Source organism: Rhinoderma darwinii, chromosome 11 (genome assembly GCF_050947455.1).
Source record: "Rhinoderma darwinii isolate aRhiDar2 chromosome 11, aRhiDar2.hap1, whole genome shotgun sequence".
In the NCBI taxonomy this organism is placed as follows: domain Eukaryota; kingdom Metazoa; phylum Chordata; class Amphibia; order Anura; family Rhinodermatidae; genus Rhinoderma; species Rhinoderma darwinii.
Window position 1 is genome coordinate 10,635,250 of NC_134697.1, and position 24,678 is coordinate 10,659,927.

The 24,678-nt window shown below is 41.6% G+C and overlaps 1 protein-coding gene across 1 annotated transcript in view; it reads left to right on the forward strand.

Annotated features, from left to right (window-relative positions):
- Positions 1–19,195, forward strand: part of LOC142664027 (transient receptor potential cation channel subfamily V member 6-like) — a 31,497-nt gene extending 12,302 nt beyond the window's left edge. Inside the window, exons 2-15 of the mRNA XM_075842909.1 lie at positions 9,310–9,407; positions 9,540–9,662; positions 9,874–10,014; positions 10,164–10,262; positions 10,400–10,575; positions 12,235–12,381; positions 12,465–12,677; positions 12,764–12,850; positions 12,930–13,006; positions 13,102–13,267; positions 13,851–13,917; positions 14,391–14,659; positions 16,736–16,842; positions 17,171–19,195. Of these exons, the coding sequence (XP_075699024.1) occupies positions 9,310–9,407; positions 9,540–9,662; positions 9,874–10,014; positions 10,164–10,262; positions 10,400–10,575; positions 12,235–12,381; positions 12,465–12,677; positions 12,764–12,850; positions 12,930–13,006; positions 13,102–13,267; positions 13,851–13,917; positions 14,391–14,659; positions 16,736–16,842; positions 17,171–17,456 (2,056 nt within the window). The 3' untranslated portion in view covers positions 17,457–19,195. The remainder of the gene's footprint in view (positions 1–9,309; positions 9,408–9,539; positions 9,663–9,873; positions 10,015–10,163; positions 10,263–10,399; positions 10,576–12,234; positions 12,382–12,464; positions 12,678–12,763; positions 12,851–12,929; positions 13,007–13,101; positions 13,268–13,850; positions 13,918–14,390; positions 14,660–16,735; positions 16,843–17,170) is intronic.
- The last annotated feature ends 5,483 nt before the right edge of the window (positions 19,196–24,678 follow it).

The following is a 24,678-nucleotide window of genomic DNA, read 5'->3' on the forward strand; positions in this document are numbered from 1 at the left end:
TGTAGTGTTCTTCAATGGGATGAGTGACCAGAAGTCCATAAAACTCCTTGACCCCCATGATCACTACTTGATTGCATATCTCCAGTGCTGGACCTAGACTAGATGGACTTTCTAGTCCTTTTCAGCCATCAAAGGCTCTGTTAGGCTAGAGTTCCTCCACAACAAACTCCTTACCCCATGTCTTTAAAGGGTAACTAAATGTTCGACAAATTTCAGACGTGTCATAGTGACATGTCAAAAGTTGATTGGTGGGGGTCCGAGGAATGAGACCCCCACCAATCGCTAAAACGCAGAGGCAGAAGTGCTCTTGTGAGCGCAGAGCTGCTTCGTTTTCTGTCCGATACACTAATTTCCGAAAAAGAGGCTGAGTACGCTCTCAATAGAAAGTCTATGAGCCCGTACTCCGATACGTCGGCTTTCCGGAAAAAGCCGAACAGAAGGGGGTCTTAGCGCTCTGACCCCTACCAATCAAAACTTCTGACATGTCACTATGACCGGTCAGAAGTTCGTTGAATGAGCTTGTGCTGTGCACAGGGGTGCTGTCATGTTGGAACAGGAAAGGGCCAAACCCCCAAACTGTTACCGATGGGATAAAAGATAAAATGTCTTTGTATGCTGTGGCATTGACTGTTTTCACTTGGATTGACTGACAAGCTGCCGCCTTCACTTACTGACCTTGGCATAATTTGACCTTCTATTTGCGACCATTATTCTGCAATTTGTCTTCTAGACCCCCACATTATGACCTACGCTATTTTTTTTTTTTTCTTTTAAACCATGTATTTTCTTGAATGACTAACGTCCGTTGTCGCTGACCACGAACTCCTTCCATCCAGTCGATGCCCTTCTCTCCAGAGATGTCTGCACATATGGCCGTTCTGTTCCACCAGGGTGCGCTCGCGAGCTCGGTCCAGACTTAAGAAGCCAGAGCGCACGCATGTGGGAGATTGAGCTGATTGCTCCCAGAGCACCCTGGGCCATAAGAAGGTCTCAGCCCCTTCTTCCCACGCCTGAGCATTGTTGTCGTATCCTAAGTTTGTCTTGAAAATGGTCCCCTAGTGTTTCCTACTCAGTGTTCTCTGTTCCTGTATCCTGTTACCTGTATCCTGATGTTGTGCTGTGTACCACACCTGTCCTGCTACTCCACGCCTGACGTCTACCTGCTGCCTAGTCCCAGCCAAGCCTCTCTTGCTACTCTCCGAGCTGCCACAGGTACCCTATATGAACTATAGACTCTGCCCTTAACCCTTTTGGCCAGCTGTCATACTGTCAAGGCGGTACGGCCCAGTGGGTCCACGAACCCTACATGACAATGACTGAGCTGCAATACCACACATGGCCCATTGGCAAGAGTGGCGCTGTAGTTGGAAGATAGCAGCCATGTTTTTTTTTTTTTGTTTTGTTTTTTTTTTTTCCTGTAATGGGAAAAGGGGGCCCTACTAGTAGAATGTGGAGTCCTGTTTAATTCTATTTTCGGGTATCTCCGTACCAGGCTTACGATCCGGTTAGTGGTTTATTTTAATGGGATTTGGGATGTGTCCATAGGTATGATGTATGTTCTGTGGCACCGCTATGGCCTTACAGACAAATCGTGACTCCTGCAGCAGGAAATGCAGAAAAATGTTGATTTCTTTATTACTAAAAATAATAGTGTCTGCCCGACTACTCCTAACCCCTTACATTTAAAGAAGGGCACGGCTCCACTTGGTGGAGCTTGGCTGCCTTGGACTCCCTATGTGGACAGGGCAGTGCTAATAAAATTAATAAACCCAGAAATAGATGAAAAATATCAATTGAAATTTAATAAATTCTAATGTGATGATATTTCATATCTGCCCCCCCCCCCCCTCCAGTTGCGGTAAAATACCTCAAGAAAAAGTGCATAAGTCAGAATGAGACCGTCTCATTCTTACTTGGAACAGGGGCTCTCCATCTCCAAAACGCGTTGTACTTTACAGACTTCAAAAAAAACTTTATCTGCATCGGAGTTGTAAAAGTTTAGTGCCCGGATTGTGACTTATTTTTACGGAGGACCCTCATCTGGTCTCCATTATTAATTTACCTTATTTCAAATTCATAACTGGAAAGTTCTGATTTCTTTCTTCTTTTCTCATCTTTGAATTTTCCAGTTTTTTTTTATTTTCATGGCTCCAGGGATCTGTATTTGTTTTACAATTTATAGTTTATTTCTTTATTATTGTGTACAGTTTACGTTCTGATCTTAATTACATACTACGTGACAATATATTATATATTCGGAATGCTGAAATCCCTGCCTACATGAGCAATTCAAGAATATCCCTGTGCCTGATAGCGCAGAACGTTTTGCGTAATTCTAACCTTTGCTGGGCCGCCAGTTGTAGATTTCCTTTTGTACGTTAGGTCACTTTTGTCGTAACATCTGACCACCCTGGAGAACCTGCACTTACCTATATGTCTTGTGTATCTATAACTGTGACCTGTAAATTATCACTTTTATGTTCCTTTTAAGAGCCTCAATTATTGTGAGACAGCCATGAGAATCTGCTTCTGACACTCCCAGGTAGGAAGTGAGGCTTATGACCTGAGAAAAACTGTTCATATTTACTTATCTGCTTCCGAGAAGGCAAGAAAGTGGAATTAGCTAAATCTATACAAAGGTATTCAATGCTGATAAATTGTACTAAAAATAATAATGACCTGATTACTAAAATACTGCTGCTTGTAGACTAGAATATAACCGCCTGTAATATTGCCCCTATGTACAAGAATGACTACTATAATACTGCCCCCTATATACAAGAATATAACTACTATAATACTGCTCTTATATACAAGAATGACTACTATAATACTGCGCCTATATACAAGAATGACTACTATAATACTGCCCCCTATATACAAGAATATAACTACTATATTACTGCCTCCTCTATACAATAATATAACTACTATAATACTGCCCCCTATATACAAGAATATAACTACTATAATACTGCCCCCATGTACAAGACTATAACTACTATAATACTGCCCCCTATGTACAAGAATATAACTACTATAATACTGCTCCCCTATATACAAGAATATAACTACTATAATACTGCCCCTATGTACAAGAATGACTACTATAATACTACCCCCTATGTACAAGAATATAACTACTATAATACTGCCCCCTATATACAAGTATATAACTACTATAATACTGCTCCTATATACAAGAATATAACTACTATAATACTGCTCCTATATACAAGAATATAACTACTATAATACTGCTCCCTATATACAAGAATATAACTACTATAATACTGCCCCCTATATACAAGAATATAACTACTATAATACTGTCCCTATATACAAGAATATAACTACTATAATACTGCCCCAATATACAAGAATATAACTACTATAATACTGCTCCTATATACAAGAATATAACTACTATAATACTGCCCCTATATACAAGAATATAACTACTATAATACTACCCCTATATACAAGAATATAACTACTATAATACTGCACCCTATATACAAGAATATAACTACTAGAAGACTTTGTAATTTTGATTTCTAGTATTTTCTTATTATCCCAATGATAACTTATTGTGCAATCATTATTAGAGCTGAATTTCTAGTCTCTTAACACATGGGGAACATTTACCCCTTGATGGGGGATGGGATGCATTATTTCCTCTGGTCTCCCATGTACTGGAATTCGTTTTCTATTGTATTACAGCTTAAACATCTGACAATTTAAAATGTGAAGCATTTGAGCAAAATGTGATTAGCATTGTATGTCCGGCTCCGTCCACACCGTGCCGTTAGTAGTATTTTCGTGGATCCAAAAAAAAGGTGTCTGGTATTGTACAAAATCTTTAGACTTCTATGGGGCAGATTAAATCTACGTGGGCTGTGTGCCAGGAGGAAACCTTTGCTGATAGTTATGAAGATAGTATTGACCTGTTTGGTGAAAATTAAAGACAGTGTTTCATCAGAAGAACCTGATGCCTGCAGTGTAAAGCATAGTGGTGGGAATGTTCTGGCTTAGGGATGCTTTTCTCTATCAGTGCCTGGGCTATATAATCCCTTATGAATCCTTCATGGTACCATAGCGGGCTGGTGGATAATGTGAGACAATCTATCAATGACCCTAAACATCCCAGTAACTCCACCAAGGAATGGACAAAAAAATGTGAAATTGAGGGTTTTCGAATGGCCAAGTCACAATCTAGATCTAAATCCCACTGAGATGCTCTGGGGAATGGGCCATGCATGCGTAAAACCCCTCCTACATCAGAAAACACATTTAAGAAATGGGTAAAATGAATTCCCGGTCACTTTTAGAGACTGGCTGGAGGATGTTTCGGCCAAAGGGAGCAATACCAGGTATTGCCACCAGGGGTGCACTAATTTTTTTCCACAGGAGGAAATTACATATGTTGTTTTTTTTTGTTTGTTTGTTTCAGAAGTTATTTAATTTATCACCTTTTTATCTTTACATACTGCTGATTGAAGCTTTAAATATTGATATGGCATCAAATAAACTTGTGATGGGGGGTGTACTTCTTTTTCACATTACTGGCCCTGGAAGTAGTGAGATATGGCATGATGAAACACTAGAGTCGCTCTCCCCTAAATCGAGGGCCACTAGAGCATAACATGTTGTTTTCTTTGGGTTTTTTTTCCCACATTGAGACAGATTGGCTTCCACCAGAGAACAGTAGGTTGTCATTCTGTCTCCTTTTTTTTAAAGTATTCTCAATAGTTGTGAACATGATTTGCAGGAAGTCGGTAATGTGCGCTGATAAAATCTTCCGGCAGATGACCGGCCGCATAAAAGCTATATGTTAACAAGTGGGAGGGGCTGCGTTCTGTTGACTTTCAATAAATCATGGCCTCCCTACAGATGACAAGCCGTCCTATTAAATAATAATCTAGAACGGCTTTATGCAAATTCTGGTCTGGCTGGACGAGTTCTGGTTATTTTTACCTTTTCACTTTTGAATGAACTTGTGTCCGGTGATGCAACGCGAAAAAGGATCTTGATATTGACTGCGAGGCCCTGAAGCCGCTCCTCTCCTATACTTATTATATGTTGTCACTATAGGAATGTTACAGAACAGAGGGTTAATGTGGAGCTCTGTATGTGTAATTCAACCAAACCGCAACAAATCAATCGTTACCATTGGGAAATAATTCCTACTATATTTGGAAGAGTGGTGGTAGTAGCGGCGGTGGTAATAGCCGTAGTAATAGTAGCGGTAGTAATAATTTCCTGCTTAGGTAGAAGAATGCCTTCCCCTTGTGTATAAGTCCAGCTGGGCGCACAGGGATGTACACATGGAAGAATGAGAATAGCATACTTCTATTCAAATGGGTGACCGGGTGATCAAAACCACATACTACTGTCTCAAACGGTTGCCGAAGGCCATTGATGTGCTATTGGCCAACTGGTGGCTTTGCCGGAAGCAACATCTTACCCTCAATAACCTCCATGTCCTGCTGGGCCACATGTGCATGTTACCTTAATAAAAATACGGGAATAAGTGACTGTCAGGTGCCCAAAAATATAATTGAGCTTGTATCCCACCTTTCGGAGTTGAGCTTTTGTGATCTCATCGGTATTCGATTTGGAGAGAATTGAACTCACAGGACGCGTCAGCCCAGTATGGCGTGGGTATTTATTCTTGATCGCAGTAGATGGGGTTTTTCCACTACAAACGGACATATCGATAGGATATTGATGTGCCCCACAGATTCTGAGATAAAGGAGTTGTGTTTTCCTGTTGGCAGAGGAGAGATGTTCTTATCAGTGACTTCTAGAGATGAAAGACTCAATACAGACATTCTTGAAATTTGGCGGGGTTTCAGCAGTCGGAGCCAAACCAATATGCCATAAGTGTTTGGGGTGGGAAAACCCCCATAGTTGCCACAAGTCCTGATTTTTGCAAGGTGGTTCAGAAATCTCGACCCAGAAGGGAAACTTATGCTAGTCGTCGTCGTCGTCCCCCCCCCCCCCCCGAAGGTCCATTGCTGGGTGTTCCCGTGCAGAACAGGAGCATGGCTTATAGTGTCTCATGATTTGGGTTTTTAAATGTTGGTAAGTTTGAACCCCTAAGTTTGTGGTTTCAAAAAACATTTCTAAGAATCTATTACCTTTTTGTATATTGCATAATATGAAATGTCTAATTATATAACAGGCCCCGCGAAATGTGAGCCAAATGTTAATTCTTCCTTGAGAAACACATGATGACAAAATATTAAACAGCTCAATGGGGACGGGTCGGCAATTTTTAATTAGGAAGAATCGTAAACAACTCTATGCGGCTGATTACTAGAGTGAGCCATCGGGGCGCTGTGCTACATGGATCAATGCCAGAAACTATTTCACAACTGAACATTTCAACAACTCTATAATTACTGAGAACTTGTACACAAAACAAATCACTTAATAAATTACATTTTGGCCGTCAATTTTATTTTTTGGGGGGTAAGGGCCCAAGGATCTGTCAAATACTGTGTATCTATTGTGACCTCTCTGAAAATAGAAATAGTCTGTTATTTTTGGCAGATTTGTTGTAAATACTACCCCTCCGCTCCACAATTTGCACAAAATGTAGGTCTGTCATGTTCGATGCAGGAAGGTAACTAGGAAAGACTGGGCCCCATTGAAAACTCTTGACTGGGCCCTCCTCCCCTGGGTGCCACACACAGCCCCCCCCTGTAGGTTCTGCTATACAGCCCCCCCCTGTAGGTTCTGCTATACAGCCCCCCCCTGTAGGTTCTGCTATACAGCCCCCCCCTGTAGGTTCTGCTATACAGCCCCCCCCTGTAGGTTCTGCTATACAGCCCCCCCCTGTAGGTTCTGCTATACAGCCCCCCCCTGTAGGTTCTGCTATACAGCCCCCCCCTGTAGGTTCTGCTATACAGCCCCCCCCTGTAGGTTCTGCTATACAGCCCCCCCCTGTAGGTTCTGCTATACAGCCCCCCCCTGTAGGTTCTGCTATACAGCCCCCCCCTGTAGGTTCTGCTATACAGCCCCCCCCTGTAGGTTCTGCTATACAGCCCCCCCTGTAGATTCTGCAATACAGCCCCCCCCTGTAGGTTCTGCTATACAGCCCCCCCCTGTAGGTTCTGCTATACAGCCCCCCCCTGTAGGTTCTGCTATACAGCCCCCCCCTGTAGGTTCTGCTATACAGCCCCCCCCTGTAGGTTCTGCTATACAGCCCCCCCCTGTAGGTTCTGCTATACAGCCCCCCCCTGTAGGTTCTGCTATACAGCCTCCCCCTGTAGGTTCTGCTATACAGCCCCCCCCTGTAGGTTCTGCTATACAGCCCCCCCCTGTAGGTTCTGCTATACAGCCCCCCCCTGTAGGTTCTGCTATACAGCCCCCCCCTGTAGGTTCTGCTATACAGCCCCCCCTGTAGGTTCTGCTATACAGCCCCCCCTGTAGGTTCTGCTATACAGCCCCCCCTGTAGGTTCTGCTATACAGCCCCCCCCTGTAGGTTCTGCTATACAGCCCCCCCCTGTAGGTTCTGCTATACAGCCCCCCCCCTAGGTTCTGCTATACAGCCCCCCCCCTGTAGGTTCTGCTATACAGCCCCCCCCCTGTAGGTTCTGCTATACAGCCCCCCCCCTGTAGGTTCTGCTATACAGCCCCCCCTGTAGGTTCTGCTATACAGCCCCCCCTGTAGGTTCTGCTATACAGCCCCCCCTGTAGGTTCTGCTATACAGCCCCCCCTGTAGGTTCTGCTATACAGCCCCCCCCTGTAGGTTCTGCTATACAGCCCCCCCGCTGTAGGTTCTGCTATACAGCCCCCCCGCTGTAGGTTCTGCTATACAGCCCCCCCCTGTAGGTTCTGCTATACAGCCCCCCCCTGTAGGTTCTGCTATACAGCCCCCCCCTGTAGGTTCTGCTATACAGCCCCCCCCCTGTAGGTTCTGCTATACAGCCCCCCCCTGTAGGTTCTGCTATACAGCCCCCCCCTGTAGGTTCTGCTATACAGCCCCCCCCTGTAGGTTCTGCTATACAGCCCCCCCCTGTAGGTTCTGCTATACAGCCCCCCCCTGTAGGTTCTGCTATACAGCCCCCCCCCTGTAGGTTCTGCTATACAGCCCCCCCCCCTGTAGGTTCTGCTATACAGCCCCCCCTGTAGGTTCTGCTATACAGCCCCCCCTGTAGGTTCTGCTATACAGCCCCCCCTGTAGGTTCTGCTATACAGCCCCCCCTGTAGGTTCTGCTATACAGCCCCCCCTGTAGGTTCTGCTATACAGCCCCCCCCTGTAGGTTCTGCTATACAGCCCCCCCCTGTAGGTTCTGCTATACAGCCCCCCCCTGTAGGTTCTGCTATACAGCCCCCCCCTGTAGGTTCTGCTATACAGCCCCCCCCCTGTAGGTTCTGCTATACAGCCCCCCCCTGTAGGTTCTGCTATACAGCCCCCCCTGTAGGTTTTGCTGTTCAGCCCCCCCCTGTAGGTTTTGCGATAGTGCACCCCACCCGCCCCTTGTAGCTAGTGCCATACAGCCTCCGCCTTGTAGACCGTGCCCCCGAAACAAATAAAAAAAGTTCCCGCAACGAATGTAGCTGCTCCAAAACGGTGACTGGGTCCTTGCGAAAGTCGAAGTGATCCAGTGACGTCATCACGCCGTCCTGTCCCTGTGCCTGATAGGCTGCAGGCCGAACGTGGCCTGTAACCTAGTAAATGTCAGAGCATGGAGATACCTCACTGCTCTGCCACAGTGTTAAACAGTATCTGTGTCTTATTGAATGTGCCGTCGCTCTCGCTGTAGCAGCCATAGTGACTGCTAGCGGCTCCCCTTCATGTTGCGGGCCCCGTAGCAGTCGCTATGGCTGCTACAGTTGTAGTTCAGAAAAATGGGTAGATGGTAATGGTTTGTTTTTTTTGCATTCATTTTTATTCTTCTCATTTACATATGTAAGCGGGACAGATTTTCACCAGATTTGGGAGACTGGGAATGTTGGGAAACGTCCCCCTCACCACCTGCGATCAGCAGCATTGGGGGAATTACGTAGAGTTAGTTTGTTCAGTACTGAATATTGTGGGTGGGCGTGGGGGCTCAAATATACAAATGGAGTTTGCTCATGGGAGTGGTTTGGTTCAACATTTGGCCCCCGCTGACCGCGTCCTCCAGGAGTGAAGTAACCTCCCTTTATGATTTCTATGATGACCACGTGGTTGTGATGTTTCTCCAGTACGTCCTCTCTTCTTTTTGAGGATTCATGTTTCTAAATGACGTGTTCATGATTTCTATGATTGTTTAATGATTCTTGTCATTCATTTGTCTGGTCTTTTTACCAGGATCCGAGAGTGTCCTTTACTCAGCGCTGTCAAAGAGAATGATATGGGGGCACTCAAAAAACTTCTGGAGTGCGCGTCGACCGACCTGTATGTAAGAGGTGAGTGCTGTTTATGAGGGGGGATCTATATAAACCAAGGACAAAAGTACTGTTCCCAGTCATGAGTAATCGGGGCCATCCCAGGCTTCTTGTCATGGTGGACCCGTAACGCTATGGTTCTGTGTTTATCAGGGGCAGTGGGAGAGACCCTCCTCCATGTGGCTGTCTTGCATGATAATCTGGAGGCTGCCGAGTTACTTCTAGAGGCTGCACCGGACCTCATCAACCAACCCTTCACCTCTTCCCTTTATGAAGGTCAGATTCTTGCGTTGTATGACGGGGACTGTCTGTATGGAGTGGAAGCCGCCCCTCTTCTTCACACTCCTGGTTGCTTAAAACCTGACCGTTTCGGCACTGTCCAGTAGCTGCACTGCTAATATATATATATATATATATATATATATTATATTATTTTTTTATTTTTTTTTATTGTATATTATATTTTTTACTTTTTTTGTTCTTGTAGGACAAACTGCACTACATATTGCGGCTGTCAATCAAAACTTGAATTTGGTGAAACTACTAATTCGAAAAGGTGCCGACGTTTGTTCTCCTCGAGCCATTGGCAGCTTCTTCTCTTACAGCCCGGACAACCTATTTTACTTTGGTTAGTGCAACTACCGATACCAACAAATTTTTTACATTTTTTTCTAAAAGTGTTTCTATAAATCTCTCAAACATCTTATTTTTAATTCACAAACTTGGCCAGATCACCTTCCCATAAATGTCTTTTGTATACACTCTCTTTCCGATTAGGTGAGCACATTCTATCTTTTGCTGCTTGCACTAACAACGAGGCCATTGTCCGCCTGCTTATTGAGAATGGTGCCAGTGTTCGGGTTCAAGATTCCGATGGTGAGAATTAATTTTAAGAATTTATTATAATACATTATTTATTGAAGTTGTGGTACCCCAAGAAAGTTGTTTTTTCCTATTTGTCCTGTAAATAATCTTGGCGCCAGTATATGACCATTGGGACCTTTGTTTTGTAGGGAACACCATACTCCATATTCTGGCCCTACAACCGAACCAGACCTTTTCCTGCCAGATGTATGATCTCATATTGTCCTATGACAAAGCAGAAGGCAATGATGTGGAACTTCAAATGATTCCTAATTACATTGGTCTCACTCCCTTCAAATTATCTGCGGCCGAGGGGAATACCGTTGTAAGTACAACTGAATGTCCGATAGGAAAAAAAAGAGCTCCTCCACAGCTTCATTGGACAGCAATGCATCCAGAAAAAATACATTTTTTTTTTTTTTTTCATTTGTACGGAATACATATATATTTTTTTTTTTTATATATATCTATATCTCTCAATCCAATATAAAAGTTGAGGTAAAGTAGAGGCTTCATGGACCTCTATGGCAGCCTTATTACAGCTCTGTACAATATGGAGTCGTACTACAGCCATGTGCCTGAGCCCTTAGATGAATTTGCTTGTACTAACATACAGTATGGGACGTTGCGCTGATGGGTGACATATATAGAGGCGCCAATTTTACTTTCTGTGGAACAATCCAAGACAAGGTTTACCGGTTTTATAGACGCCTGGTTGTAACCACAGTGACCGTGACTTTTTGACCAGGACATTATCCCTTTGAGTTTAAACTCCATAACAAATAGTACTGTAATTTTTGGACATATCTGTGTAGAGTGGATAATCCACTGAGGTATTGATATATTTTTAAATAAACTCTGATCCGTCCACAGTGCCATTTAGCCTCCGTTCACATTAGTGCCATAGCTTTAGCTCTGCTGGATACCACCAGTGCCTGATAGACCCCCCCCCCCGTTGACTTACATGGCATTTCATCAGGTTTCTGCGTCATTCCCATACTTTTGAAACTAAGAATAGAACTGCATGCACCGCTATTCTGTGTGGACAATTCACCGATGCTGCCGAAACATTCGACAGCAGTGTGAACACAGCCTTGTATAACTACCATAGACCTAAAGGTGAAAACAAACTTTACCCTCTAACTTTCTACATCGTGTTTCATGTTTACAAAAACATACTAGTTGGAAATATGAAGACTGTAGATGGCAACAAGACCAGGAAGGTCAAAAAACATGGAAGGCCAGGACCATAAAGTACAACTACTTGTAAAATTGGTGTTGTGTACAGTACGTTTAGAGATTTCCCTAAACTTGTGGCCTAAACAAATAAAGAGATTATTTTTAACGGATGTGAATATTATGTTTCCATGAGATGGTGTTTTTTTTATGAGGGCGCCTTTAAGAGCAGTTATGAAAGAGGCAACTAAACAAGGGTGTATGTTCAAATTTTTATAATGATGTTCATTAAAGTGTTGTGATCTAAGGAACCATATTGAATTAGTGGAAAGGGGTTCTCCGCTTTGGACAATTCCTACTTTTTTAGAAGGGTCCCATGACAAGCTAATTACAAAGTGACCCCGAGCGATTATCTGTAATCTGTTGGGAAACCTGTAAACAAGTGTTCGATTTACCTGCAGCGCCACCACAGGGGAAATTAAGCACTACACTGTGCCCACTTATATCAATGTGTTTTGCCTGTGTAATGTAGGACATGACCGGTTCTTCAGCGCAAGAGGCGCGTTTTTTTTGTTTTTTTTAACTTCGTCCGCTCTGGCCAAGATCCTCATCACTTGGCTAGTGGTTCCCCCTCCATTAACTCGGAATTCCGTAGTAGGGTGTTTGTTTTTTTTGTTTGTTTTTTTGTGGTTTTTTTTAAGTTGACAACCCCTTTAAGAAGGTCCATGATCCATCAGAAGAACCTTTTTAAGTATATTCATCTAGGTTTCAAAATCTTATTGAAGGTTCAATCTTCTTGACTTCTCAGATGTTCCAGCATCTTCTGAACAAACGGAAACAAGTCCAGTGGAGTTTTGGCCCAGTGAGTTCCGTCTTATATGATCTTTCGGGTATAGACTCTTGGGGAGAAGAGCAGTCCGTGCTGGAGCTTGTGGTTTCTTCCAGAAAGAGAGCGGTAAGTACACCTGGTTCAGCGTGTTGGTTCTCTTTCTGCACGTGCAGGTTTCTAACGTGGTCATTCCAACCAATTTCTTGTAGGCTCGTCACATCCTTGACCTTACACCTGTAAAAGAACTTGTCAGCCTGAAGTGGAGGAGCTGTGGTCGACCATACTTTTGGTTCTTAGCGGCAGTCTATGTCATGTATATGATCTGTGTGACCATGTGTTGCACCTACAGACCTCTTATGGTGGTTCCATTGCAATTGAATGAGTCTCGAAATGTGACTATCTTAATGCAAAAACCTCTTCATGTAAGTGTCGAAAGAACATATACGTTGTTTTTTAATTGTCCGATTGCCCGTTTCGTTTTTACTATTGTCTATTTGGATCCTAACAGGAAGCATACCTAAGCTATCAAGATGACCTTCGTCTCGTTGGGGAACTTCTTAGCGTCTTTGGAGCAATTTTTATACTACTGCTTTTGGTAAGAAATCCTTTAAACCTCTTATTTTACTTTAATTTGTGGTCAAATTTTCTTTAATGTATTTTATCTTCTGTTTTAGATTCCTGACCTGGTTCGGGTTGGAGCCACAAGATATTTTGGGCAGACTGTTCTTGGTGGACCATTTCATATAATAATGTAAGAACATTATGGTTGGGTAAGGACAGTTTTCTTAAGATTTGTGTTTTGGTCTTCGTATCTTTTTAACCTTCTCTTGTTTTCCATCTTTGTAGAATAGCTTTTGCCTGTATGGTGATGGCAGTTTTAGTCATGAGGTTGACCAACAGTGATGGAGAAGTCATCCCTATGTCCATAGCTTTGGTACTGGGCTGGTGCTACATCATGTATTTCACACGTGGTTTTCAGATGCTTGGACCATTTACTATAATGATACAAAAGGTAAATGATCAATTGTGTTTATAAACCTGTCAATTTAGAGCTTTTTAACCCACTTTACTATTTCTTTCAATTTGCCAAACTTGCGCAAAAATAAAGCTTGGTAGAGATGAGCGAATCTGTAAAAATGCATCTTCATTTCATTTATGGCAAATTATGATGAAATATTTCCCACATGTAAAACAAAGTGGCTAAAATTGGCTTCTGTATTGACTCATTTCAGTTTCCAATTTCTTGAATGGGGGGGAAACATGGCTCCGGAAAAGCAAATTTGCCAATCAACGTGAAACGTAGACTCCAAAATTTGCTCCTCTCTAATGCTTGGGAAAAACATGAAGGGGCCTGATAATTTTCTTCTCAAAATTGTAGCATTAAAGTGGGGCAAGCTTCTAATGGTTTACTTCAAAATCTCAGGTCAACGTTTTACCAAGTTTGTGAGGTTCCTAGACAATGGGAAATCTCCTCTTTACACTTCAGTAGAGTGACAATCCTCTACCTTCTAAGAGTCCTAAAACAGTCCAATGTAACATTTTATATTTTCTGAAACTGAATCCTGATCTTCTAATAAACATTTTCTATTTTTTAGATGATATTTGGAGATCTGTTGCGTTTTTGTTGGCTGATGGCGGTGGTCATTCTTGGATTTGGTGCAGGTGAGATTTCAATTTATATGCCTATTGCTGCCTCAAACTAATGTATGTTTTGTTGTTTTTAGTTGTTTTTTTTCCTACATAAAGAGAATTTGGAATTCAGTTAAGGGTCATTGTCCGCAAACCCATAGCTCAACTGTGCAATATTTCATCAGTTAACAATTTGTCTACATCCGAGCACCGCATGCATCAGAACTGATCAAAATCCTAGAATCTTACTAAGTAGAGGTGGAAATCAAAGCCAATTTTTTTACAAAAAGTGCATTCTGTAATCTCATTTTGACTTCCCGACCTCAGGTCTTCTCATGAAGTTTCATGTGAAGTCAACTTACCTAAGCGTGTATTTGACGAAGGGACAAATGCCCAGACAGAACTCATGTATGCAAACAGCATGCAGATGTTGTACTTGTTTTGCTATTAGTGGTCATCCAATTGTAGATCTATACATTCATTATTTTCTTTCCCTTCCTTCACAGCTTTCTTTGTGATATTTCAAACCCAGGACCCTACAAAGCTGGGACAATTCATGTCATACCCCATGTCCCTGTTTAGCACTTTTGAGCTTTTCCTAACCATCATTGACGGTCCGGCCAATTACTCGGTTGACTTGCCATTCATGTTCAGCGTTATGTACTCAGCGTTTGCAATTGTCGCTGCACTTCTAATGTTGAATCTTCTAATTGCCATGATGGGGGACACGCATTGGCGGGTAGCTCACGAAGGAGATGAATTATGGAGAGCTCAGGTAAGCTGATCTGCCTGAGTGTGTTATGATGTGGGAAGACCATTTTTCTTCATCTAGATCTTTAGTAGCAATTTTTAGATTTAATTTTCTTCCGCAGGTTGAAGTCTGGCTAATGGTCAACCAAAAAGAATGGCCTTTTTTTGGCACCAAATCATGTTCTATTTTCACATTGTGAGGCCTCATACAAGCTCAGAGTTGCACACAGTTGTAATTCGGCACCTATTGGAGTCTATGGGGCCATACTGTACTTAAATATTTCTCCAACTTTATATTCTTATGAGGGGAGAATATCTTTGTCACATGGTGGCATATGGAATGCCTACTTTTCTATAGTACCAAGACGTAAGAACTCCATGGGCCACCATACATGCCCATCATGACTAAAGTACTTAAATAAGGTCACCATCAGAGGCATAACTTTTTAAACTCCTGGGTCCCAATGCAATATCTGTAACAGGGCCCCAAATATCGTGTGCCATTTATAACACTGGTGCCATCTTCTGTAGCAAAGGCACCTCAAGCACCAGCGCCAGGGTGGGACTGCTACCTCTGCATCCCTTTATAACTATGCTCCTAATCAACATGCTAGAAATTACCAGATTTGGGAAATGAAAGTGGCATTTATAGACTTTATGAAAATTTCATTCCATTAATGTAATCCATATTTAAAGGGGGTTTTCCAGTTGCAAAAAATTCTATTAGATGCCTGAAATAATGAAACGTACTAATATATGTTTAAATAATTTTTAATCATAACATTTACGTCTCATACAATTAACAATATAAAAAAAACGAATAAAATGAAAAAATAAAAAATGTAAAAGGAGAATAGAGGGGAAAAAAATAAATATATATATATATATATATCTTGTTCAAGAGGGGGGAGGCGATTTCCCCATTCGGGAACACCATTGCATGACCCTGGATTTCCCGTCGTTCTTTCTCCTTTGACGCGTTGACACAGACTCACATGACCAAGAGCAGTCTTCCATCCCGTTGTGTCGGCGCATCATCAAAGCATGTGACCTCTAGGGGGCTGGCACTGTAAAGATGCAGGTGAAGGTAGCCAGCCCCCTTCTCAGCGTGCACTACATGAGCAGAGGGCTGGGCGGGGATACATGAGAAGAGGGGAAAGTAGTAACACCTCATACCCGGGAGTTTGTAAACGGCGCTATCATTACATATTGAAGCGGAGTATTGATAAAAATTGTCTTTTTGCAGTTCGATTACATGTCTTAATGTAGATACACATATTTGTGTGTGGGTGTGGTGTTTTTTTTTTTTTTCTTTCCATAGTCTCTGGATAACCCCTTTTAATTAAAGATACAAAAATAAAGATACTGCAATATACATATAAATTTGATGCCATTATTGGCCACAAGGAATTTAAATTACAGATTATCATACAGACGACTATTCTATCCAGGTTGAGAGAAACCTATAATAAAGTATGAAATATATCTGCAGCGTTGGTGAAATGCAAGACGTCTTCTGCAAGAGGCATTTCTAGAATAACTGGTATAATGGCCTCCGATAAGGAGCGACGGAAATATTAATCAAGAACTGAATTTATTTCTAGACCGACTTAAGACTTCTGTTTGACTAGAGCAGAATCCATCACATTCGTATAGTGATGTTTGTCTAGTATGTTTTATGTAGAATTTATAATTCCAGAGTTCCCAATCCCTGGCATCATTGGGGTCCGGTTAGGGATTCCCCAGAAAACATCAACCGTCCTTACTTTTAGAGTAACCATGGCAAACTAATTTCTCTCGGCTTGGCATAGCGACCAGCAAAACACAATATTTTTTTTTTCCAGAATATAGAATTCTAGACTATTCTACCTGCCCCTACACCAAGCTTCTTTGAATGTAGAATAAGAGTTGGAGTACCCCCAGAATGTAAGCTCTTTTTGTGGAGCTCCATGCTGATTTGTTCACATGAAGGGGCTAAAAAGTTCCGTATAATATTTTTTTCTTCTCTCAAATATTGGTCTCTAGATGAGTCCATATACTACCTTGTGTATGAAGTTTGCATGAAATTTTAATGATGATAAAATATTCTTTATTACTACAGGTTGTAGCCACAACTATAATGCTTGAGCGAAAAATGCCAAAAGCCCTCTGGCCTCATCTTGGCATTAGCGGCAAGGAGTTTGGGTTAGGAGATTCTTGGTATCTCCGGTAAGTAGCTTCCGTGCGCTGAAACTACATCCCCTCAATGTACTGTATATAAGCTACACGTGGCTGTGGATGGTTGGAAAAATCTCTTTCAATAAGAGGTATCCAACAAAAAACTGATCAGATAGTCCCATCTCACGCCCCCCACCCCTTAACCCTTTCAAAATTTTTATCTTCTGCTTTGTCCATAAGCTCGAAGCGTGATCTAAAAGAAATTTAGATAATCTTTTTGAAGGTGCGGTTTAGTAGTTTAGACTATTTTCATTAAAAAAATAATCATCGTAGATAATTTTGAGACCGATACTAAATTGTCATCTATTTCATTCGGCAGAGTCGAGGAGCGCAGGGATTTAGACAAGCGTAAAGTGAAGCGTTTTGCCGATGCCTTTCAAAATAATGAGGACGCTGTGGAAAAGGAGTCTGTGGTAATGGATTACCCTGAAGATGAGTTAAAAACGAAGAGGGTGTCTATAAATGAAACTCCTGTTTTGTTCCGAAATCTTTCTCAGAGAAGATCAAGCAAGGGTTGGAATATTCTTAAAAAAGCCTCAATTCACCAGCGACAAGGCAAAGTCAACTATGCCCTTGATATTGATGAGGCAGTGTATGATGTTTGAGTTGGTAAATATTTTTATTCTTGGGCGACTCAAAGATCTGTTGGATCTAGGATTAATCCATCTGGGTTCTACAAGAAATACTGATCCCTACTGCTCAGTATTCCTTCCAACTTGGGTTACCAAAACTTCACAAAAAAAGCAAATCCCTTTTGAAATTGTAATCTTGGATGGCTCAGGTCTTCTGAAGAGCAAAGGATCGCCTCTGACCAACATGACTTCTGGATGTGACCCATCATCCTTCAACGGTCTTGGATACTTGAAGAACATTTTGGAAATGATTTTACATAGATTTATGATGTTGGATTTTCCATTCATTCTTGCAAATATCCTGGTTCAGTAGAGCATCTGATCTTACCCCACCCGGATATCTGAATTTTAATCCAGCTGCTGATGAAAAATGTTGAGATATTTACTCTGTTTAATGAAGACTTTCAATTACCATCCAAATGGATTAATTCCTACAACCAAGCTAGGAATGAAAATAATTCTTCATCGCCACAGTCTTACCATCATCTTTAAATAAACATTCCCTAGCGTCTGTAATCCGTGGATGGCGTTCTAATGGAAAGAACTTGGCTATGTGTCTTAGGTTGGCATGTTGCCTCGGCTGTAAGCACTTTAGTTAAACTCTTTCGAGAGGACATTCCCGAGTCGTGACGGTCTTTCTACTTTTTTTTTAATATTACTTTTACTACTAATGAAAAAAGGATTGAAAGGTTTTTAGAGTGGACATGTTTTCTCGAGTTTGAGATATTGATTTGCCGATAACTGCCATGTATTCCAGACTATTTACATGGTTTAGACCGGGCTGTTCTGGGGATTACTTAACTACATTTATCATGTTCATACCACCCCATACTCCCTTCTCTCCTGGGACACGAGGGGCCATATGTTTTTGCTTTCTCCCAAAAATTGACCATCTTCCTCCCATTCATTTTCGAAAGAATGGCTGCATGGATCTAGAGTTGTTCCACCAATACCTTGTTCACTTGTGTAGAATATTGAACCACCAATCAGGAAGGTGATAGAACCAACCTGTCCTTAGTCACCATCTCCATAGATCCTACACCAGCTGTATGGGATGTTTTGTTTTTTTTGTTTGTTTGTTTTTTTTTGTTTTTTTTTTATGTACTCCATTGCTATGTTGTAGGAAATAAAGAAGAGGCAGAAAGTTAGAGGTTGTATAGGGTTAGGAAAACATTGCTGCTTTCTTCCAAAAACCATGGCACACATGTCTACAGGTTGTGTGTGGTTCTGCAGCTCAGCCCAATACACTTCAGTGGTACTGAACTGCAGTACCAACACAACTCATGGGCAGGCATATCTTGAAGCTCCCCACCTATGTTGCCATGTGGCATTTATAATCCTGGTGTCCTAGGTGGCTTTGGGCCCCCCTATGCTCCAGGGCCTGGGTGTGACTGCCACCTCTGCACCCTTAGGGTATGTTCACACAGCTTATTTTCAGCCGTTTTTTGGGACGAAAAACTGCAATTGGAAGCCGAACACCTCCAAACATCTGACCATTGATGGGAAAAACTGCGTTCTGTTCCGACAGGCTGTTTTTTGCTTTTTCACGCGGCCGTTTTTAAAAACGACCGCGAAAAAGAAGTGCATGTCACTTCTTGAGCTGTTTTTGGAGCCGTTTTCCATTGACTCGATAAAAAAACAGCTCCAAAGACTGCCGTAAAAAAAACTGCGTAAAATGCGAGCTGCTTAAACGGCTGAAAATCAGGAGCCGTTTTCCCTTGAAAACGGCTCCGTATTTTCAGAAGTTTTTTAGTAAGCGTGTGAACATAGTCTTATAGCTATGCCCCTGGTTGTGGTGCTATTTTTGGAATTACTGAGTAAAAGGACTGTTTAATCATCTTTCATTTCTAAAAAGAAAAATAAAATGCTATTTTTGTACCAGAAACTTTAGGAATATTATTGCATTGAAAATTGTTTTACTATCAACTGGGGAATATGACGTTGTGTTATTGTCAGTAGACTCTGATCACATTATTGCTTTTATTTCAGTATAAGGGCTTTGTGTAAGTAATTCAAACACTTTGTGCAGGCTTGTGGTGCACGGATTCTACGATACCTTCCGTCGTGTGTTGTTTTTAGATCTAATCTCGACACACGAGTTTCTAGTCATGGATTAGTGATTTGGAGAATAATCCCAGTAATCCATACATGGGGCTTCCCAGAGCTAATATTTACAAGAGGCTCATAAAGAACAGAACAGCCTTCTGTATTTGGCTCATATATTTTTTGGGCTTTCTGCGGGGCAGGCTGATCTTGGCGGACTCCTGTTTTTGAAAAGTATCTACATGTACCTAATATGACCTGACTCACTATAGGCTTAGGGCAATACTTCTGCCTGTACCTTTTTAAAACTGTTGCGATATTTGTGGTATCTAGTCTACAATTTTGCGATATTGGAACTATAACATCCTTAAAGGGAATCGGTCACCGGAGAGGTTTCCTTTCGACTAAGGCGTCTGTTCGACATCCTATCAAAGCTGGACTAATGATCACAATTGACACGATTTAAAATGAACCCAGTGAGTGCCAATATGAGGACTTGAACTTGGTTCCACCACCTGACTCCCAGAAACTTCCTATTTTTTGGGGGCCACATGGAAATGTCATGTGACACCTCTTGGCCCTGCTGAGCGCTCAGCGAGAGGAGGAACATGTGGCAAGAAGTTCTTCAGCCCAATGGTAGAAACTTTAGGAGGCCGTTAATTGGACTCATTTGCTCTCGAAAATGTTTTTGGAAATCCTATAAATTGTAATAAATGTACAGTGGTCGGCTCCCTTAAAGGAGAATTCCACTTAATGTTTTCCCAGAAGCTTAGCTATTCTGATATCATCTCTGCTTACATCATCTCACTTCTGACCGTTCAAAACCCTTTGAATGATGGAAAATTATCTGTTTTCACCAGAAGGATTCCTGTCCAGTAAACTTTGAGCACGGTTGACACTTTAAATCAGCGCCATTCGGTTTTGCACTTTAATTTTTGTTGATGGTAAAATGTTATTCTTGACAATAAAATTTGTGTGTTCTATGGTTTTTTCTCTTTTAATTATTTTATTTTGTTGCAACTAAAATGATCTAGGCGTGAGTGAGACCTAAAAGAAGCAGACTCCATTATTTCCCATGCAGAAATCAAGATGTTTAAAGAGCTGTACAATTTCTCAAGGCATCAAGGACAATTCTCAATGGTACCTGGGAGGAGGAACGGATATTTTTTTATCAGTTGTCCAACTTTTTTTTAATCAGTTGTTCCATTGACCTTCATTAAGACAAAAAAGATAGATAGATAGCTAGATATGAGATAGATATGAGATAGATAGATAGATAGATAGATATGAGATAGATAGATAGATAGATATGAGATAGATAGATAGATAGATATGAGATAGATAGATAGATATGAGATAGATATGAGATAGATAGAGATGAGATAGATAGAGATGAGATAGATAGAGATGAGATAGATAGAGATGAGATAGATAGAGATGAGATAGATAGAGATGAGATAGATAGAGATGAGATAGATAGAGATGAGATAGATAGAGATGAGATAGATAGAGATGAGATAGATAGAGATGAGATAGATAGAGATGAGATAGATAGAGATGAGATAGATAGAGATGAGATAGATAGAGATGAGATAGATAGAGATGAGATAGATAGAGATGAGATAGATAGAGATAGAGATAGATAGAGATAGAGATAGAGATGAGAGATAGAGATGAGAGATAGATATGAGATAGATAGATATGAGATAGATAGATATGAGATAGATAGATATGAGATAGATAGATATGTGATAGATATGTGATAGATATGAGATAGATAGATAGATAGATATGTGATAGATATGAGATAGATAGATAGATATGTGATAGATAGATATGTGATAGATATGAGATAGATAGATATGTGATAGATATGAGATAGATAGATATGTGATAGATATGAGATAGATAGATATGTGATAGATATGAGATAGATAGATATGTGATAGATATGAGATAGATAGATATGTGATAGATATGAGATAGATAGATAGATCGATCTATCTCTCAGCAGAAAAGACAGCAGCACTCAGACCCAATATAAATGGGTGCCGGCAAGTTGTCCAGATACAAAGACCAAATAGATATCCAAAAATAAATAAATTTTGCAGCACTCCAATGAAGTATGTGAAAAAAAGTGCGGTTTATTCAAGCCAACATATAAAAAAACTGCGACGTTTCAGTCCAACATTAGGACTTTTTTTTCAAGCGGGTGATACATACACAAGTCATAGTTTATAAAGCATGTGCCAAATACAAAGCAATCAATCTCATTAGAATAATTTAAAATTGTATATAGCATATAGCGGTGTGTAAAATCATTAAGGTATCAAAAAAATTGAAACTGATACAGAAGTGATAAGTGACATAACGAAAAAATAAAAAGTATAACAAAAAAACATAATAAAGACCTAATTAGATGATTGAATATTCAAAAAGCTGTGTTGCAAATTAAGGCTGCATGACCCGTCACCAATCAGAAGCATGATGTTTAATTCGTATATTAAATATTCACTTAATGTCGTGCGCTCTCAGCGTCAGCCAGCGTCTAACGTGCATGCGTCCGGCTGATGGAGACCGGAAATGACGTATATGACAAGTTGCTAGGCTACGGACCGCTAGTACACAGATATCGCAGTCATTCAACGCGCATGCGCATACTAATGTATTGCAGTATATCGTGATTCTGACAGGCCGGAGGCAGCGCTTAATAGGAGTACAAAGATGGTGGACCTGGGGCCTTCATTAGGCCCCCAGGCAGCCATAGCAACCATCGTCCTCCTGTGATTGCATTGCGGAGGCGCGATGAGCTGTTAGAGGGGGCCGCCCTACCTTCTTTAACTATTTAAATGCAGCGGCATTTAACGTGTTAAACGAGCGGGATCGCGCTCTAGCACAATCCTGCTCGTTACTCTAAAGTGTCGGCTGTAACATACAGCCGACACCCGCATCGTATGGAGCAGGTTCACTCGGTGAGCCCGTTCCATACTTCCCCAACCCGACTTTGGCGTATGGCTACGTCAAATGTCGGGAAGGGGTTAAACTAATTTAGGTACACGATCCGTATCGAAAGACCAGATCTACCAGTTTCATAGTATTTTTCTGAGTTTAAGCACACCGAATGGGGTTTAGGGTCATACACCATGTTCCTCCACTGAGACGTGACGGTAAGGGTACTACGTTCACACGACCTCTTTTCAGAGGTAATGGAGGAGTTTTACGCCTCGAATTACGCCTGAAAAGACGGCTCCAATACGTCGGCAAACATCTGCCCATTGCTTGCAATGGGTCCTACGATGTTCTGTTCAGATGAGCTGTCATTTTATGCGTCGCTGTCAAAAGACAGCGCGTAAAATTACGCCCGCGGCAAAGAAGTGCAGGACACTACTTGGGACGTAATTGGAGCCGTTTTCATTGACTCCAATGAAGAACAGCTCCAATTACGTCCGTAAAAGACGGCGTAAAAAAACGCCAGTACATGCAATTACGTCCGAAATTCAGGAGCGGGTTTCTCCTGAAAACCGCTCCGTAATTTCTGACGTATTTGCCGTTGTCGTGTGAACATACCCTCACAGGTCACAACTACTGAAAAGGAAAGAGTTCCAATGGATCCACAGAATGGCGACACCCAAACCCAATGGCATGAATGTGGATTACAGAATTCCTGCATGGTGCTGCTCTTGATTTTCGTGTGTGTGTGTGTGTGTGTGTGTGTGTGTGTGTGTGTGTACACACACATATATATGAATTGATACGGTAGGGTGTGTAGTCATTTGTGGTTGGGTAACGGATGAGGGAAGAGCTTTTGCCCCCACGATCCACAGTGTAAAGGCTGCTCTGCTACACGTTGCCCTGTGACACTTCACACTCCACCTTTATCCCCTGTGTGATCCACCCAGGACCAGAATAGCCTGTAAGATTTGCATCTGGAGTTTTTTTTTTCCTTCAATTTACATATGAAAATGAAGTTGTGATTAACATCTGTCATTCGTACTACTAATCACCAATGACCATTCTTCATCAGATTTACGTAATCAACCAATGTACTATCAGGCTGGGTTCACACGACCTATTTTCAGACGTAAACGAGGTGTATTATGCCTCGTTTTACGTCTGAAAATACGGCCACAATACGTCGGCAAACATCTGCCCATTCATTTGAATGGGTTTGCCGACGTACTGTGCAGACGACCTGTTATTTACGCGTCGTCGTTTGACAGCTGTCAAACGACGACGCGTAAATTGACAGCCTCGGCAAAGAAGTGCAGGACACTTATATACATTATATGCGGGACACTTATATACATTATATGCGGGACACTTATATACGTTATATGCGGGACACTTATATACGTTATATGCGGGACACTTCTATACGTTATATGCGGGACACTTATATACGTTATATGCGGGACACTTATATACATTATATGCGGGACACTTATATACATTACATGCGGGACACTTCTATACATTACATGCGGGACACTTCTATACATTATATGCGGGCACTTATATACATTATATGCGGGACACTTATATACATTATATGCGGGACACTTATATACATTATATGCGGGACACTTCTATACATTATATGCGGGACACTTCTATACATTATATGCGGGACACTTCTATACATTATATGCGGGACACTTATATACATTATATGCGGGACACTTATATACATTATATGCGGGACACTTATATACATTATATGCGGGACACTTATATACATTATATGCGGGACACTTATATACATTATATGCGGGACACTTATATACATTACATGCGGGACACTTATATACATTACATGCGGGACACTTATATACATTACATGCGGGACACTTCTATACATTACATGCGGGACACTTCTATACATTACATGCGGGACACTTCTATACATTACATGCGGGACACTTCTATACATTACATGCGGGACACTTCTATACGTTATATGCGGGACACTTCTATACGTTATATGCGGGACACTTCTATACGTTACATGCGGGACACTTCTATACGTTATATGCGGGACACTTCTATACATTATATGCGGGACACTTCTATACATTATATGCGGGACACTTCTATACATTATATGCGGGACACTTCTATACATTATATGCGGGACACTTATATACATTATATG